Below are 17,812 nucleotides of genomic sequence, written 5' to 3'. Positions count from 1 at the left end.
CGGCTGAAGTGTTGTATTAGTTCACATCTTTTGATTTCGTGTGTACACTCAGCTGTATCCTGAAATGCAGGACCAGATCACCCAAAATCAGTGAAGGAGTGTTGATGTTCATCAGTTGAGAAGCTAGCCAGAAACTTTATGGAATACCTACTGTTAGTTTTGCTTTTGTCAAACCTGTCAAATGTTGAAACCTGTCAAATGTTGCTGGGCATTTACAAAGTAATGCTTGGTAACTTCAGTGAATTATTTACTTTCCACTGCCTGTGCCAATATCCGGAGCAATTTATTACTTGACATAAACCCTCTTTGTTTTACTTAAGTCAAAACACGAAAAATGTCAAAGGAAATACTAAAAAAAATTCCTGCTACTTACTGTAGTCATATTGATGTGCTATATAATAGACAAAAATATGTAACAGTGAGTAGGCTCTTTGCACTTCGAAATATTAAACCCTATATGCATAAGGGGAAAAAAAATTTAATCAGTAAGCCATTTGGCACTAAAATTAAGGCAAAACAACCTTTTCTTTCCTTTTCCTTGCCGTTGCCCAGCTTGGCTCTGGCCACCTTGCATTCTCCTGAGAAACTGTATCAGGTGTATTTAAATGATTCTTAAATTACAACACAGTTATTAAATGAGATTCTAAGCAATAGAAAATCAAGATCTGCAAATTTTCTGACATTCTGATTTTGGAATGGAATGGGCTTTTATTATGCCGGAGGTATGCAATGCTGTTCACTGTTGATATGTTCCAGAGCTCTTACATGTAGGAAAACTACATAGATATTTCACTCAGTTCCTTCTTCTTCTCACTGTGTTCTCTGTGTGAGGAGCTGTCACGAGGGATGGATGCTCAAGGTTCATGCTGTTCAGGAACTAATTAAAATTTCCCAGAGCAACTGACCCCATGGAGATTAAATTTGTGATGAATTTCTAAATCAGACTTCCTAACTGTGCTTAATTGTGATTCTGATCTGTGGTTGAAACTGGGCTGTTGTCTGCTGGTCCGTATCACCAGCCCAGAAAAAAAAAAAAAACCATAAAAATGGTTCAGAGCACCATGATGCCTTTGAGTTTTTACAGATAGATATGAATGATAAGTCTGAGAATATGCAAAAAATAAATAGTGTTGCCAGTCATCTGTGGTATGAAAACATTGAACAACTGAGTCTTGAAACAGAAAAACCTCTAGAAGGCAAATTGCAGGTAAAATATTTAAGGGATTTAATGCCTAAGGGATCCCACTCTTCTCATTAGTATGCAAATGTTTCTGAGCCTTCTGTCATATTTTTTGCATCAGGTTAATTGTTCAGTGTTCATAGTATACTACTTTGAAGATGAGGTTCCTGTTCTTTGTTTTCCATTGAAAAAATGAATTGACCAATTGGTTAAATCTATTTCTGAGAAAGCTGATGACACTAACAGTGTCATAAAGTGAAATGTAGCTATTTTTATCACAGTCATCCTTTCGCCCATCTCATAATCACTAAGATGTATTGGCCTCCAAACTTCTGTGATTTATTTTTTTTAATATATAATGATTGCTAATATAGACTGTAGAGATGAATTCACATCTCAAGATCTTTGGGGTCAATATATAAACTTGTTCTAAATTAGATTTCGAAAACAAACAGTAACACTTTCATTAGATCTCTAATCTTCAATAAGATATCCCTTTCTAGTACTAGGTGCAATATTAAATTAGAATTGATTTCAATCATGTCAAGTTTGTATCAGTCCCTAGGGTGAAAGGAGCTTGTTAACTTCCTGTGCAATTGTCTTAATTAGTTTGATCAATACTGCATGAAAAGAGTTGTTGATAGACAGCAGTAGTTAGTCAGCAACAGAGTAGATAGTCAGCAACAGAGGATGTAAACATAGTTGCAATATAAGTAAGTGTGTAAAGAGAAAGAAATTTACTTAAAGGAAGTTGTATTTTAACACATATTTCAGTTTCATCTGTGCTTTCTCAAAAATCAGTGAGGTTTCTAACAGGAATATGTTATTGCCATCCAGATTGTGCCCATGGTTTATCATTCAGTTATGATGTTGCATTTCTACCTTTTAAGGAAGGGCAGAAAATAAGAGAAAATGAAAAAAAAGTTCCCTCCTGCATCTTCTAAGAATGACCTGTCATGCTTTCCAGGCAGCTCATCAGTCATCTCTTCTGTAATAAAATTACTAGGGAACTTTTTAACTGGTATTTTTTTTTCATGGTAGCACCTAATTCTATTTCTACTTATTCCTGATTTTTTTAGTCTGGAAAATCTTAATCACTAGAATTTTGGTCTTCCACATTCAAAAGGATTAGGTACTCTGACCAAGAGATTTTCAATATTTCTCAAGATTTAGTAGCCATGGAAAGCACCTTGAAGAAGCCATTTAATTCAGCCTTTTGGCAGTCTGGGATCACTGATATCTGGTATTTCAACCCTCACTTTTCCAATCTTGTAACATTATGCCTTTCCACTTTACATCTCTCTGTATATATAGATATCTGTTGCCCTCAGTGTGCTAAGAAACCTTCAGACACATTGAAAACGGTAGAAAACAAAGCGTGTAGTATTTGAGTTGTAAGGCTTCACTGAAATCTTATACTGAAAGATGACCCTTTCCAGCTCTATAGAGTTGATAATTTCTTCTTCAGCTATTGCAAGCTGAATGCCTCAACAAAAACTCCTTCAAAGGAACATATTGGTGATTGATGGTATTGTAAAGAAGGAACTCTGTGCTTCTTCAGTGTTGAAATATCTGAATTATAACTGCATAGCAAATTGTTCAACATTATTTTGTTTTAATTTTACTATTCCTTTAAAAGGAAAAGTAATAACTTTAATCCTGCCAGGATTTGAGGGTGGCTAGTTGGATGATGTTTTCATGACTTCCTGGAAGACTGCTGCTAATGGTGATTCTGACATTCAGTGCCACAAGCCTTTGAGTAGTGTTTAACAATATGAGCCAAAATTCAGCAATGCCTATAGCAGGTGGCACTGTGTCATTGATTATAAATTTTTTAGTATTTTTTATCTTGCTTTATATGTTAATCTCTACAAGAGTTGAAATAGCCTGTTTAGCACTGCAGGAATTTAAATTTTTGCTTCCTGCATTTGTAATACCCTTCTGATCATACAAGTCTGATGTTTCTTTTCTCACACCCAACTGCAAGATTGATATTTGGGGGTTTTTCAAGAGTATATTGTAGGGACATTGATGAGAAACCTTTTCCTCTGACAGACAAAGGACATTTTAATCAGGTGAATTTCACTTTGTTTTTTAAAGGGCCTCTGACATCAGTTACAATTCTTAGAGAGAGAAATCTCTCCAGAGCACTTCTGAAAAGAACTGTGAATAAAATCTGCAACAACTTGGTCTCCTTAAAATCTATTTTTTTTTTATTTAAACAAATAAACTTTGTAGTGGTTTTGATGTCCCAAACAGGTTACCTGAGTATTTTCTGCCTGACATGCCACCACAGGCTAACAGAGTCTGGAAGTATTCTCACGTAGATAATATCCCTTGATCTCTTCTACCATCCCCATATACTCACTGAAATTATCAGTAATGACCATTTTACTGGAGAGGGGAACCTCCCTGTTCCATACCTGTGATATATTATTTTCTTTGGTGGTCTCTCTTTTCCAAAAAGTCCGTAAGTTTAATACCACCCAAGCACAGGTGTGGTGTCCAATGATGGAGTTTTGAGATCACTTTTGTGCCTTACTGTTCACATGTTGAGATGTATTCATAGTACTGATTGGCACTGAATAGTATTGATTTAATAAATATTTTTAGGTATAGCACATAACACTGATGGCAGCTGAATATGAACCCCTCATGTTATACTAAATCAACTGATAATTTTACATATCACAGAGAATATATTTGGGGTATTGTTCAGGTGAAACAAAGATCCTCCTTCAAGTCTTGCTGTACCAAGAGTTGACTGGAGACCCTAGAGAGGAAAAAGAACAAAGTTCATTTTCAGTAACAATGGTGACCTTTTCTCTCATTTCAGGAGCAGCTGAGAAAAGTTCCAAACATGGTGCAGAAGACAAAACACAGAATATTATTAGTGCTATGAAGGAAAGAATGAAGATTAGAGAGAAAAATAGACCAGAGGTGTTTGAAGTGATCCAGGAAATGTTTAGTATTTCTAAAGAAGATTTTGTACAATATACAAAAGCAGCAAAACAAAGTGTTTTGGATGGAACATCCAAATGGTCAGCAAAAATAACTATCACAGGTAATTTTCTCTTGTTCTAAGAGCTCTTTCTTCCCTATTCCTCTGGTTCAGGAGCAAGATTTTTTTATAAGTAGAGCTGGACTGTATGTTCAGTTGCATACTTGGTGCATCTACAAACAGTTGAATTTATATGATGCCACCTGCAAGAATTGAGTTTTAAGTTGCTAAAACTGCTTTATATTCTAATGCTCTAGGAAGGAAGATGAGTAAAAGTAATCTATCTCCTGTACCTCCTACCAATATCTCCTGTGTTAATGATGCGCTTTTTGCCATCAACTGCAGGAGTTACAGTTCACCAAAAAATAGGCTTTGAGTGATTAAAAAAACAATGAGCTTGCAATTCCAGATCCCATTGGTTTGAAACTTATTATCCATTCATGTTGCTTGACTTCCATTTTAGTGATGCTGATGTTGTATAGTTCTGCTCACACTGAACATATTCCAGATGGCTTCCAATTGCATTAGCCTGGTTGCTCATGAAGATTTCCAGGTCCTCTGACTTCAACATTTCAGTTTTTGAATTAAAACCTCAGCATGAATGGAGGCTATTCTGAAGGTTGAGGGGTGGTGCATGAAATTCAGAAGAATAATTACGGAATTTCGGGACTGTCACCAAGCACTAGGGACATATTTAATTCATATGCTTACTTTTAGTTCTACCTCTCAAGGATACTGAAGGCTACCTTTTGTTCAGGCCAGTATAATACATACAATTTAATCATTGAAGACTTTTTCTAGGCTGTCCATTAATTTTACTGCATAAGTAGGAAAGGGATACTTCCTTGCCTTTTTAGTTTCCCTGTGGATTTAGAGTGAATGGGGAAAACAAAATATGTTATTTCATTCCTAAGAGTGTTTTCAGAAATTGGATGTGTCAAAGAATAGCAGAATTTTACTTCTTTCACTGAAGTCAGCACATATGACTGACCCCACACTGAGAGCTGATCTGCTGAGCAAGGTGCCATTTTTAGGTAATCATTTTTCTGAGCACGCCAAGGGAGCTTCATTATCCAAAATGATTGACATTAGAGAATGTTAACTAAATGTTAGCACTGAGATGATTTAAATAATATGTGCAAAATAACAAAGCCAAGTGCTGCTGAATGGTAAGAGCCAGAGCAAGTGTTTTAGCTGCAGTTCTCTGTCTTTGGTAGGCTGCTCTTTGGCAGTTCTGCTTTCTCCTGAGATTTCCACTTTTATAAATGATGATGGAAAATCAAATTGTATGTATTTCTATTTGCCACTAAATGCATATCCATTAACTATACACCCACATTAACTGTCAGAAAGGATAGCAAATACATAAACAGTTGATTATAATTGATCTGAACTGTCACTATCTCTGTGATAGCACAGAAAGTATTCTAAAAATCACAGTTCATCTCTTAGGAGAACAAATGACAAATGATAGCCATGCCTCTCATGTTTAATTCCATAATCCACAGGGCGTATTTTTTTATATTATTGAAGGTTTTAATTTGGAAACTTTACTTTGGATCTTCGGAGAAATTTTGGTAACTTTATTTATTGGGGGGCAGGGAACTTTAGGGAACTGTCAGGCTTAAGACAAGTTACACAGCATTATATTCCTTGCCATTCTGATTAAACCAAAGTTTGAGAAAAGTATTTGAGTTATTTGTGAAAAGTATAAAAAAGTTTGGTGCTCAGTAGTGAATCTTTATATTTATTACTCTATTAAACTGTATTTTAAAATCTGATACAGTCCTAACTACCCTACAGAAGGGTAGTTAGACAAACGTTGTCAGTCTCCAGAGTTACAGACATCGGGAAAATAATCCAAAAACCTTTCCTTCAGGAGCCCTCACTTTGAGGGCTTTGTTTCCTGTTGCTGTTGTCCTTCTCATTTCCTTCTTGGCAATAAAGGCTATGAGGGCTAAAGCACATTTCTCTCCTTTTGTCGCAGTTCTTTGTGCTCAGGGCTTACAGGCTAAGGACAAAACTGGTTCAAGTGACCCCTATGTTACTGTGCAAGTTGGCAAAAACAAGCGAAGAACAAAAACTATTTTTGGAAACTTGAATCCAGTATGGGATGAAAAATTCTATTTGTAAGTATGGAAAATACTGTTGATATTGATTTTTTTAACCTACATTTAGGTAATAGAACTCTACCAAACGAAATACTGGGTTAATTTGAAAGTATGTTTTGTCTGTACTGTATGTATTCACAGCATTATGAAATTGGAAAGTTCTGAATGGAGAGAGCATCAAAGTTTATTGTGGCTTTATCTTATAATGACCACGCAGCTTATAATTAAGTCTTTTTGGGGATCTGTTGGTGGGGTCTAATGTTGCAGTGGGGATACCGCAACACGCATATATCAAACCAGGAGTCCCGTGGAAAGGAAATATATATGGACAGACAGATTCTTGCTAGATGTTTCAGAGATGTTTATTTCTCCAGCCGCATGGCCGGGGCTCTGCCGAGGAACTGCTCCAGTCACGGGACCAAGGGTCCTTCTGCCCGCGCAGGGAACACAAACCAACCCATGGGAACGAGGCTGAGCAGGGACAGGGAAACCCCGTGTCTGTGCCCTCAGGGCCCCTCTCCCAGGGCTACACGGCGGGGGAGGGACCCCAACACCTCACCCGTTTTATTTTAATAAAAGGAGAATGAAAACAACTGGATAAACATAACAAGAACAGTTTCAAGACAAAACAAGCCACCCTCCTGAGCCTTTAAATGTCCAAACAGATTCTATGGAACATCTTAGGGCTGACAGAAGGGAGACAGGACTCTGTGAGCATGCTTTGTGGGGAAACTGAGGCAGGAGAGGGTTTAACTTCTTCCCTCCCCCTTTTCATCCCCCACTCGGCATTGGAAAGGGATTTCTGGGGAAACAACTGGCAAAAGCATGGTTTTGTGAGGGAAACCATGGATGAAAAAACGGATTGGGAATACACTGGGGGTAATAGGACATAGGGTAAAAGGGAAAGGTGGGATTAGGAAAGGGAGACTGTAGGGGGGGTTTACAATGGAGATATTGTCTAACATGACTACGATTTTTAGCATATATACTGCCTTTTACAGGAACACCATCAGGCCCAGTGACCTGCGATGCTTGTAACCCTTTTCTACCTCGTATAATTTTAAATTCCACCACCTCTCCATCTCCCAAGCTTGGGATGCATTTTTCAGGGTTATTCTTTTTAATAGCAGTTCTATGCACGAATATGTCTTGCTGGTTGTCACACCTTGTTATAAAACCATAATTTTGCTTAACATTATACCATTTTACTATCCCTAAGGTCTTAGTTACTATGATCTTTTCCTTTTTCCGAGTGGCTGCTGTTTTCTGTCTCGCTGCGTCTTTGCTCTCTCCTTCGGTCGCTCCCGTGTTGGAATTGTCGGGGCTGCTCGTGCCTGCGCGCTCTTCCCGGGGTCGCGTTCGGGGCTGCGCGGGCCGGGCCGGGCCGCGCCGCTCAGTTCTCCGTGCGTCGCCTCCTCTGGTCGCAGCTTCGCTGCCGCTGCCGGGCGCTGTACCCACGTCTCGGCCGGGCCCCCGAGCGATGACCCCCCCGTGCCCTGCTCCAGCACGCGTTTCGGCTGGGCGCGGCTCCGCTCCACCGCCACCGCCGCCAGCCGCTGCCCGCGCGCCGCCCCTCTCGGTCGGGCGTTCACGGGGCTCGCTCCACCACGCGCTGCGCAGGGCCGGGCAGACACTGCCGGGTCCCGCCGCTCCCGCCGCTCCCCGCTCCACCACCGACACTGCGGCTCGCGTGGCTCCGCCCGCACGCGGGAACTGCCTCGCTGCTGCTCGCAGAGCGCTCGGTGCACGTGGCCTGGACCGCACGGTCCCTGCGCCAGGCTTCCCTTCGCCAGGACACAGCTGACATTGCTCAACAGTCTCGGTAACTAAATAATATTCACGAAAATATTCTTCCATCGGCATATATTTTGACTCCAGTATTAACTGTGTCCAAACGGTTTTCCAAAAACCCTTGGTAAGAATTAAATCCCAAGAAACATAGAAAAAGTTCTTAAACAACCATGCCAGGAAGTGTTTCAGTTCTTTCTGAGCTTGAATCAAGCTAAAATTCACAAATCGTTGTTCAAGAATCATTTTAAGTCTAAGATAAATGTCCATATGCGGCTCTGAGAGCCAAGAGTCTTCCCACGGTTCCTCCATAGTTTAGATATGGAATAGCAAAGCAAAACCAAGAGGAGGAATCCAAAGTTTCCAGGGTTTACTCACACAAATCAGTCACTTAGGGATCGGGGATCGTTCTGCCCGCATTTTCCACCATTTGTTGCAGTGGGGATACCGCAACACGCATATATCAAACCAGGAGTCCCGTGGAAAGGAAATATATATGGACAGACAGATTCTTGCTAGCTGTTTCAGAGATGTTTATTTCTCCAGCCGCATGGCCGGGGCTCTGCCGAGGAACTGTTCCAGTCACGGGACCAAGGGTCCTTCTGCCCGCGCAGGGAACACAAACCAACCAATGGGAACGAGGCTGAGCAGGGGCAGGGAAACCCCGTGTCTGTGCCCTCAGGGCCCCTCTCCCAGGGCTACATGGCAGGGGAGGGACCCCAACAGTCTAAGTATTCTAATCTTTAAGGGAAGTTAAGTAACAGTTTTCATACTTCAACCTTACATACTAAGTATTGTCAGTAGAAATGCCTTCCTGTGTGCCAGATATTGGCCATGCAAGGTAAATGTGTGTGTTTGACATCGTGATTCTCCAAGGTGTAACTGGGGAATTTGGTAGTAACTGGTGTGCTCCAGGCTCTGGGTTGGTGTGTTTGTAATGTCCATACTTTTAGGAGACTGAGTATTGTCTGAAAGTCTGATGTGGAGAGTATGGTGTGATGGCATTGTTTAGTTATTCTCATATTCCTTTCCTCCTATAAAGAGGGTATAAGTTGTCACTATTCCTATCTACAAAAACTGTGGAAACAACTTCTGTGAGGGTTCAGGCATTTGAAATAGAGCCCTGTTTTCTTCAAGAGGCTGCAATGTCATAACATGGCAGGTTACCTTCTTAGATATATCTAGCACTTCCCTGTTTTTTGACCAAAATCTGCTACCTTATTGAGGAGGACGTTGTTGTTTCAGTAGTGGGTTTGGAAGAGTTTTGGTCCAAGGTGCTGCTTCTGTTTGTCTGGAAAAGGTACTAGGGAATTATTACTGTATTAAACAATGTATACCCATTCCTTTCACAGTTTCAGACACTTGTATTAGAAACTAATAGTTAATTCAGAAAAAACAGACACCTAGAAACTTTTTACTAGCTTCCTCTATACAGAAGTGTTTTCTTCTTGAGTTAATTGTGTTACTCTGGTAACAGTTGAAGTGTCATACCTCACTGAATGACTTTGAGTGACCAGAAGTAGGAGATTAATTACTTTCTTGCATTTAATTGTAGGAGCCCCATAGTGTCAAAAATGGGATGAGCAATTCAGCAAATTTGGTAGGAAGCTTTGAATGTATTTTCTCAAAGGCGTGAGCAGGGCTACAATCAAATCCTTGAAAACTTGAAAATATTCTGTATTTTTTTTCTCTCAGCACTAAGTATTACTATCATCTGCTGCCCTAGCAATAACGTTTATACCCTTCTCCCCCAGACCTTACTATAGCATGAAACTCCTGAGTAACTGCTTTGAACTGAAAACATTTTCCGACATTTTTATAGCACTTGTGCTTTCTAAAATGATCTCCCTGACTTATTTAATGCTTTGGATTTCAACTTAAAGTATATGAGAATTTCTAAATTGTAAATAAACTAAAAATGTTTAACCAGAAGATTAAATCTAAAGTAAATCAATATAACTAATTGAATCAGGAAATATTTAAATTAGGCTCTATTAGTGATATTTGATATTCCTGTTTAAAATCTAATATTAATCATCATTATAACTTTTAAATGATGAAGTGCAGAAATAAGATGTCTCAAAAATCTTACAATCTTATACTTACTTATTATACAAAAACATGCATTTAAATCTTCCCATCTGTTTCAAAACAAGGACTTGGAAAAAACATTGGCTCCCCACTGTGCATTTGCTCTGTCATAGCAAATGGAGCGAGGGCAGTGCTCTAGTTCTTAGAACCACAGGTAACCCAGATATGGTTGTATGGTAACAGTGAGAGAATGTTTCTAACAAGATACAGTCTGACCCTCTGCTGAATGGCCGTGGCATGGTGGCATAGATTTTAACAGAAGACCTCATAAAGCATAACTAAAATAGAGCTTCTTGGTGCATGAGGTAAAGAAGTAACTAGGCCACCAGATGTTCGTTTAATGGATGTACTATAGGTGCTGAGGGCTTTGATCCTTTCTCCTGGTGTTATTAGAAATGAGATAACAGAGAAGCTCTGGGGTTTCTTTTCAACAAAAATCAGTGATAGGAGAGTTTTTTCCAATGCCAGAGCAAAGGAAGAGTCCTGCAGCTGTCACCTTCTCTTTCTGGTTGAGTGTGGCATCTGATACAGGAAAACAGACTGCATTTTCATTTTTTTAGTTACAAAAATAGATATTTTGGCTGTATCATTTTCAGCTTTGTAGAAACCTTTAGATTGATACACTATAATAACTATGTTCAACAGGTCATTACTGAAATAGAGAAATCTGATTTTTTTTCTGATAGTGTTGTCTAGGTAAGCACACATCTTCAAATTGCTCTGCTGACTTTGCAGGTACCACATTTCCTCTGACCATTCATAAAAACCTCAGATAAAATTGTATAATACAGAAGTATTTTAAATAACTGGTTGATTATTTTGCATTATTTATCCTTCCTATTTTGGCTATCACTAAGACAGCATAAGGGCTCTGATGAATACCTTCACTGGATATATATTGCTGCCTTCAGTGCAAGAAAACGTTTGCTCAAACTGATTTCAGTCATCCAGCTGTGGATGTTCTTTCCTTAGAATTACTTTAAAGCGTAGTACTCACACATTGTTTATTCTGAAATAAATGATTAGTGGATTCATTTAAAGCAATATTTACGATCAGCGGCCAAGAGGACTTCACCAAAGTCCCTTTGTACTGTTATTTTATACATTCTTGATCAGCTGAACTGACTTGTAAAAAATAGGGTCTTCACTGTACCTGAAGATAACATGATTGGTTAGCTGCTTAAATGGTGCTCTAGTTTCCAGTGATACCTAAGCACAGTTTTGCCAGAATTGTTGAAATAACTCAAGGATTGCCTCATAAGCATGAGTATTTAACAGAGAATTATAATATATAAAACCAATTGAGTAATAAAATCCACACGTTGGTTTATTAGATTCATGCATTCTTAAAATTCTTCAATTACCAGTGAAGTTTCTGAGACATTCTGCTAATTAAAATAACTGTATCTCACAGCCTCAGCCCAAATCAAGAGAGAACACCTCTAAGAAACAATTCCAATGATAAGTTGTTTGTTCAGTGACAATGTTTTTCAGTTCACAGTACAGCATGCATCGTCTGAGTCTTTTTTCCAAACTGCTGTCAATCCAGATTAATTTTGTCCAACTCTCTTTTTGTTATGACAGAGTAGAATAATGCAAGAAAAAGCATAATTAGTCTCATTCTACTTTATCAGAAAGCATGGCCTGTGACAACACTGCTAAAGAATTGGGACTGTCCAGACTAGAGAAGAGACAAGTAGTGGAGGTAAGGATGTCTTTAAACACATCCTTTCTCCTGCAAAGAGGAAAGGAATAATCTATTTTCCATGCTTACTGTTATAGTAGAACAGGAAGTAATAGCCACAAATTCCATTTAGAGAGGTTTAAAATCAGACTTCAGAAAAAGTTTGCCAACCGTGGGGCTAATGAAGTTCCGGAAGAGATTTCCTGGCGGACCATGGAAATGTGTCTGAGCACCTAAGAACAAAGTGGACAGACTTCTCATAGCAATGGTATGGATCTGGTTCTGGTTTGCAGTAATGGCAATATTAATAAAATTGAGGGTAATAGTAGCAATAAATAGCTTCTTCAACTTACTGAAGGTAGCACAGTATCACTTAGTTGTCATTTTAACACTGGGTGCTGATCTCTTAGAGGAGATGTACAATCAGGTCACGCCAGTGCATTTAGTATTAAATTTACATTGGGGTACTATTGTAAAGATACTTTATTACAATTTTATTACTCTAGCCATTAGAATAAGCTGGAGTTCTGTGAGCATTATTTCATGTCTGTGTGGCATTCTGGAAATGCAGAAGTAATATAGTGTCACCAGATTGTTGGTAAATTATTAAAACTGTCTCTTCTGTCTTGCATCTGTGAATATACTGCAACTTCTCTAGTCTTCAGAAGCATCAGTACCTTCACTCTCTGTGTGCTCGAGAACAATTCATTTCTCATCTTCCTGTATCACACTTCTGTGAATGCTTTCACTGAGCATATAAAGTAGAGTGGCTAGAAGAGGAACGCTGAAAATAGCACATGTTGTCTAGCTTTAATTCCCTGGGCTGATTTTTCTGGAGTAAACAGAAGTAGGAATTCCACCTAGAGCTTCTGCACAGATGTAACCAGTGGCTAAAGCAGAACATGCATGGCATTACATAGGGCTGTTTCTGTGAGTCTGGGCAGGTAAGTAGAATCATTCAGAGACAGTTCTGTAACTTTAGCAGTAAATCTCCCTGCAGTCACACTGCCGCAGGACGGGCCAGGAGAAACACTTGTACAAACACTCTTCAGTTTTTGAATCACAAATCCATGCTATTTTTGTGGTCTTGCACAGGAACATTACAAACGCAGCAGAGCTGACTCCGTGCTAAAGTTTCAACACAAAGATGAACATGAGTTAACACATTGGTTGTGCCAGGTTTCACTAACCTGAGATTAAAAGAGAAAAGGATTTTGAGGACAACTTGAGGATATCAGGGAATAGTACAGTCATCCTGACCATCTGAATAAATATTTCTTAATCAGCTAAGTGTATATTAGAGGGAAATTTGTGTTGTCTCAGGAGAATAAAAATATGGTGTTTGTGCTGAAGTACACAATGACTTGTCATGCCGCATCTGCCAGAGAATTAAAGCAGGAATAGGATTTGTATTAAAAGCACAGGTACGGTGATGAGGTTCACATAAATACCTCACCAGGGACCATCTCCCAATGTCACTATAGAAATCCCTCGTGAAATATTTCTGTTGGGTACACAGCTAAATGCAATTCAGGATTCTAGCAATGTTAAGCAGTATCTCAGAGCTACATTTCAAAAAAATTAAATGGTTTCTGTGTTTAGCCTAGTTCCTTAAGGCAGCAGTGTTTATTTGATCCATCTGTATCTTCCTATATTTTGTATGTCCTTGCCAATAGCTTTTGAATTTTTCAAACAGTCAGAGAAATTTCACAGATTGCTTAATAGTATGTCTGTCATGTTCTGTGAAAATACGTGGTCAGAGAAGCATGAGATCCTAACAGTGTCCTCAGTATGAGCTCTCCCCATAACAGGCACCAGGAGTTCACATGAAGTGGTAATTTATGAAAACCCCAGCTATGGGAGAAGATTCAGAAGGTGATTGTGGTTTGTTGGGTGCCAGGGAAGCCAGTCATAAGACAAAAGGAAACTGAGCTTTATTAGCTTTGCTAATCACAGAACAGTGTGCATTTTAATTACCAGAATTATCTGCAAAGTTACTATCTTGTGTACAGACAGACACAAGGTTTTCTGTGGTAGTGAATGATGTCACAGTGTGACAGAGTAAAAGCTGTGCATGCTATTTTTAGTGTCTGATTGGCCTTGACAGTAATAATACCATTTACAGCACTTTATTCTTCCAAAGCCCATTACCACCACTAATTAATTCTTAGAATACCCCTGAGAGGTGCTGGTTGGAAGATAAGTTGGAGTATTATTGTTTTAACACTGGAAACAGAGACAGATCACTGAGCAGTGATAGTGCTTAGAATAGAATTCAAGTAAAAACTTTTAGTCAAGTGTCAAACTAAGACCCTGCTGAAGATGAAAATTTGCTGTTACACTTTAAAGCCTTATTTAAAGATAAACAAATATATGTAATATATCAAATATTAGTGAATGGATATTAAAAAGCATATTTAATATGAATGCACAAGTATGGCATGGATTTAACTGATGCCAGCTCTGTACTAGTCAAATGTCAGCAGGAAGTTTTTCACTAATGTAAACCTCTGCAGGCAGTGTTGGGATGTTCCAATCAAGTCATCAAAAGCCATCACTGACGAATAGGAAACAGTCCTCATTGTGCCTTACAGGAATAAGCAGTAATAGAGTTCCGTTTCCATTTCTGTGCAAATAACATGCAGGATGCAGCTGGGAGTAAAAATTTTTATCCACTGTGTACTGTGCAGATTGCAAGTGAGGCCACCTCATTCCCTCATACATCCAGCAGTTTCTCAAATCCACTCAACCCAGGAGGGGTTAGTAAGCCACTTAAATTTGCAAGAAATTTTTTGGAACATGGCAGGGTCCCTACTCTTTCTCCTTACGAGGGAACGGAGGTCTTGAAGAACATTAATGTATATCTTTTAAAAAAAGCAGCTACTTAATTTCCTGGATTTTTCTCATGGCCTTTCTTGTCTTGCTGGGGTGTTTTTGCATACTTCTTGGTTTTTAACAAAAGCTTCCTGACACACACTGGAAATATTCTTTAACTTTTTCTTGCTTTTTATATTTATATTTATGTTCCAGACTACTACCTTGGTAGTTTACTGTACATACTACATAGCATTCCTAAACAAATAAACCTGACCTAACTGTATCTTTCCTAAGATATTTGTTAAATAATAGCATCAAAAAGTATGCATTTTAAATTAATAATTTTAATGAGCAGATATTGACATTCGTAAATACAATCTCTATGTATATATAATTCAGTCAAGTTGTTCTCTCTGTATATATACTAATTCTCATATATGTAGTGATTGTAGTTTTGTCCCTGGCAATCTGGGATGGTCTTTTATTCCTCTGGATGTCGCAGGTCGTTTATGCTTTGACATTTGATGCAGTTCAGCAAGTGCGTGGAAATCGAGTTCAATGAATTAGACAGCACTACAAAGTAATATAGTTTATATGTTGCCCATGTGTGTTTTCTTTTTGTTTTTCCAGTGAATGTCATAACTCTACAGATAGAATAAAAGTGAGAGTATGGGATGAAGATGATGATATCAAATCTAGAGTAAAACAGCATTTCAAAAAGGAATCAGATGACTTCCTTGGGCAAACAATCATTGAAGTAAGAACACTGAGTGGAGAAATGGATGTATGGTATAATTTAGGTATGATTCTTACTGATTTTTTAAGACAAATTTAAGTAGAATCTTACTGTCTTTAACTTTCTTGAGTTCAAAATATTTAGCTTTGATACCAGTATATGACTTCTAAAATACTAAAAATTACAGGTTGGCTTGAAAATGAAAGATACAACCCCCAATCCCTGTCCCCCTGTGCCACTGGCAGGGAAGAGGTAGCAAAAATCAGGAGTGAAGTAAACCCATGAAGAAGGAAGGGGTGAGGGAAAGGTGTGTTCTAAGGTTTGGGTTTATTTTTCATTATCCTAATCTGATTTCACTGGTAACAAATTTATCTTCCCCCAAGTCAAGTCTGGTTTTGGCCGTGGAAGTAACTGGTGAGTCATCTCTCCACTGTCCTTCTCTTGACCCATGAGCCTTTCATTACATTTTCTATGGCCTGTCCAGCAGAGGAAGGGAAGTGACAGAGCAGCTTTGGTGGGCACCTGCCAGAATTAACCCATCACACTCAGACAGAGTAGTCCAGGTTGTTGCTAAAGTCTTCATAACTAAAGGAAAATAATAGTAATTAGTACAGATATCAGGTAGAAAATTAAAGTTATTTCAATTGAAAAGGGGAAAGCAGTAAGTAAATTGCTATGCAGCCTTGTTTGAATATGGGAGATGAAATAAGAAAGATTCTTTACTTCATAGTTAGATATTCTATTTCATGGCCTGAACCATGTGTGAGGTACCAAAAAACATTCTCGTTTTCAACAGCAGGACTCCCTGGCATCAAAAACATTAAACTAGAATCATTTATGAAAGCTTTTCATATGACGTACATGTGTTCTTGGTAGTTACTAGTGTATTATTTTTCTACTCTTCAGAAAAGCGAACAGATAAGTCGGCTGTCTCTGGTGCCATTAGACTGAAAATCAATGTTGAAATTGAAGGAGAGGAGAAAGTTGCTCCCTATCATGTGCAGTACACCTGTCTACATGAGGTATGTTGGAGAAGTTACAGTATAGAAGTTACTACTCAGTTGTTGCATGGATAAGGAAAAAAGGCTACAGAACATTAGAACACTGAAACAAGTAACTGCTGCTGTACTTCAGGACAAATTTATTTTAGATTTCCCATTCTGTGTTGCTGATGAAATCCCGGGTTCAGATACAAAGGCAGAATAACATAAGACCAACAGATTGTTCCTGCCAGGGGGTGTTAGAAAAAGAGGTTGAGCCAGATAAACTCTCCCTGTTCTGTTTTTTGATTTAGTACTTGGATGATCCATACATGATTGCTAACATCAAGAATATACAAACATTTCTATTTTTTACAGAAATATACTGCAAAGGATTTCTTTTCTTTTACAGTAATTCGTACTTTGGAGAGTGAGAAAAAGGAGAAGCACAGACAATATAAAATTTGATTTTCCTTTCATCTAGTTTGATTTGTCAACATTAAAAAAAAATCATCACTGATAAATCGGTGTGTTTTCTGAGAGATTTTTTGTAATTGATTACTCTTCCTTCAAATAGTGATCCATGTAGAAATTCTACTCTGAAAATACAAGTAGTTTCTGAAAGCTGATGGCTGATATAAGGCTGAAAGTTCACCACTAGCAGGTAGCCACAAAATCGCATTGTTCACCATTTGTAAAATCGGATGTTTAGGGTGTTTGTGCTGATAGATTTTGATCTGAAATTGCAAATGTTGGACCTATGAAGTAAATGACAACATTCAAATGCGTTAAGATAATCCAAGAGACAGTTTTGGACTAATTAGCAAAACCAAGTATTTTGAAATTTTGGAGTTTTATTCAATCATTGAAAATAGGAAATAAAATCTGCTGTTTAGTTTGTGGGTACATAGGAAGCTAGGCTCCCTAGGTTAACCTCCCAAGGTTACTAAACCTAAACTTTATTGCACACTTTGCAGAACTTGAGAGGCACCTGCGGGATTTCTGTTAGCTCCCTGGAACTTAAGGACTTAAATAATGAATTTGAAATTTATTGGTCGCAGATCCAATTAAAATTGAAACACATTATTATTATTATTATTGAAACACAAATATTACAATGTCACAATTTCATTCATGAACAAGGGCATATAAAAAAGTCTCTGCACTATTTTATGTTGCAGTCTTCGCCAGTTAACTGACAGGACTTTATATCAAGGAGATAGTGTGCTGAATCACAAGTCTGCTGACTAGTTTGATCCAGTCTTCAGAAAAATAAACAATTAAAAAATGGACTAACAATTAATATATTAATATAATATATAAAAAAAATATATAAAATAATATATTATTATATTTATATATTAATATATAATCATTATAATAAATATAATTAATAACTATATGTAGGATATATTTTCAGAATG

The 17,812-nt window shown here is 38.1% G+C and overlaps 1 protein-coding gene across 7 annotated transcripts in view; it reads left to right on the top strand.

Moving 5' to 3' along the window:
• UNC13C (unc-13 homolog C) overlaps positions 1-17,812 on the top strand; it is a 137,377-nt gene that overhangs the window by 44,839 nt on the left and 74,726 nt on the right. For all 7 annotated transcript variants that reach the window (XM_042039281.1, XM_042039279.1, XM_042039280.1 and 4 more), the window contains 4 exons: positions 4,017-4,244; positions 6,169-6,310; positions 15,303-15,472; positions 16,315-16,430. In XM_042039281.1, the coding sequence (XP_041895215.1) occupies positions 4,017-4,244; positions 6,169-6,310; positions 15,303-15,472; positions 16,315-16,430 (656 nt within the window). The remainder of the gene's footprint in view (positions 1-4,016; positions 4,245-6,168; positions 6,311-15,302; positions 15,473-16,314; positions 16,431-17,812) is intronic.

This window comes from Corvus kubaryi, unplaced genomic scaffold (genome assembly GCF_017639235.1).
Source record: "Corvus kubaryi isolate FWS band 111438036 unplaced genomic scaffold, C.kubaryi_AGA036_p1.0 37394, whole genome shotgun sequence".
Taxonomy (NCBI): domain Eukaryota; kingdom Metazoa; phylum Chordata; class Aves; order Passeriformes; family Corvidae; genus Corvus; species Corvus kubaryi.
This window is presented reverse-complemented; position numbering and strand designations above follow the sequence as displayed.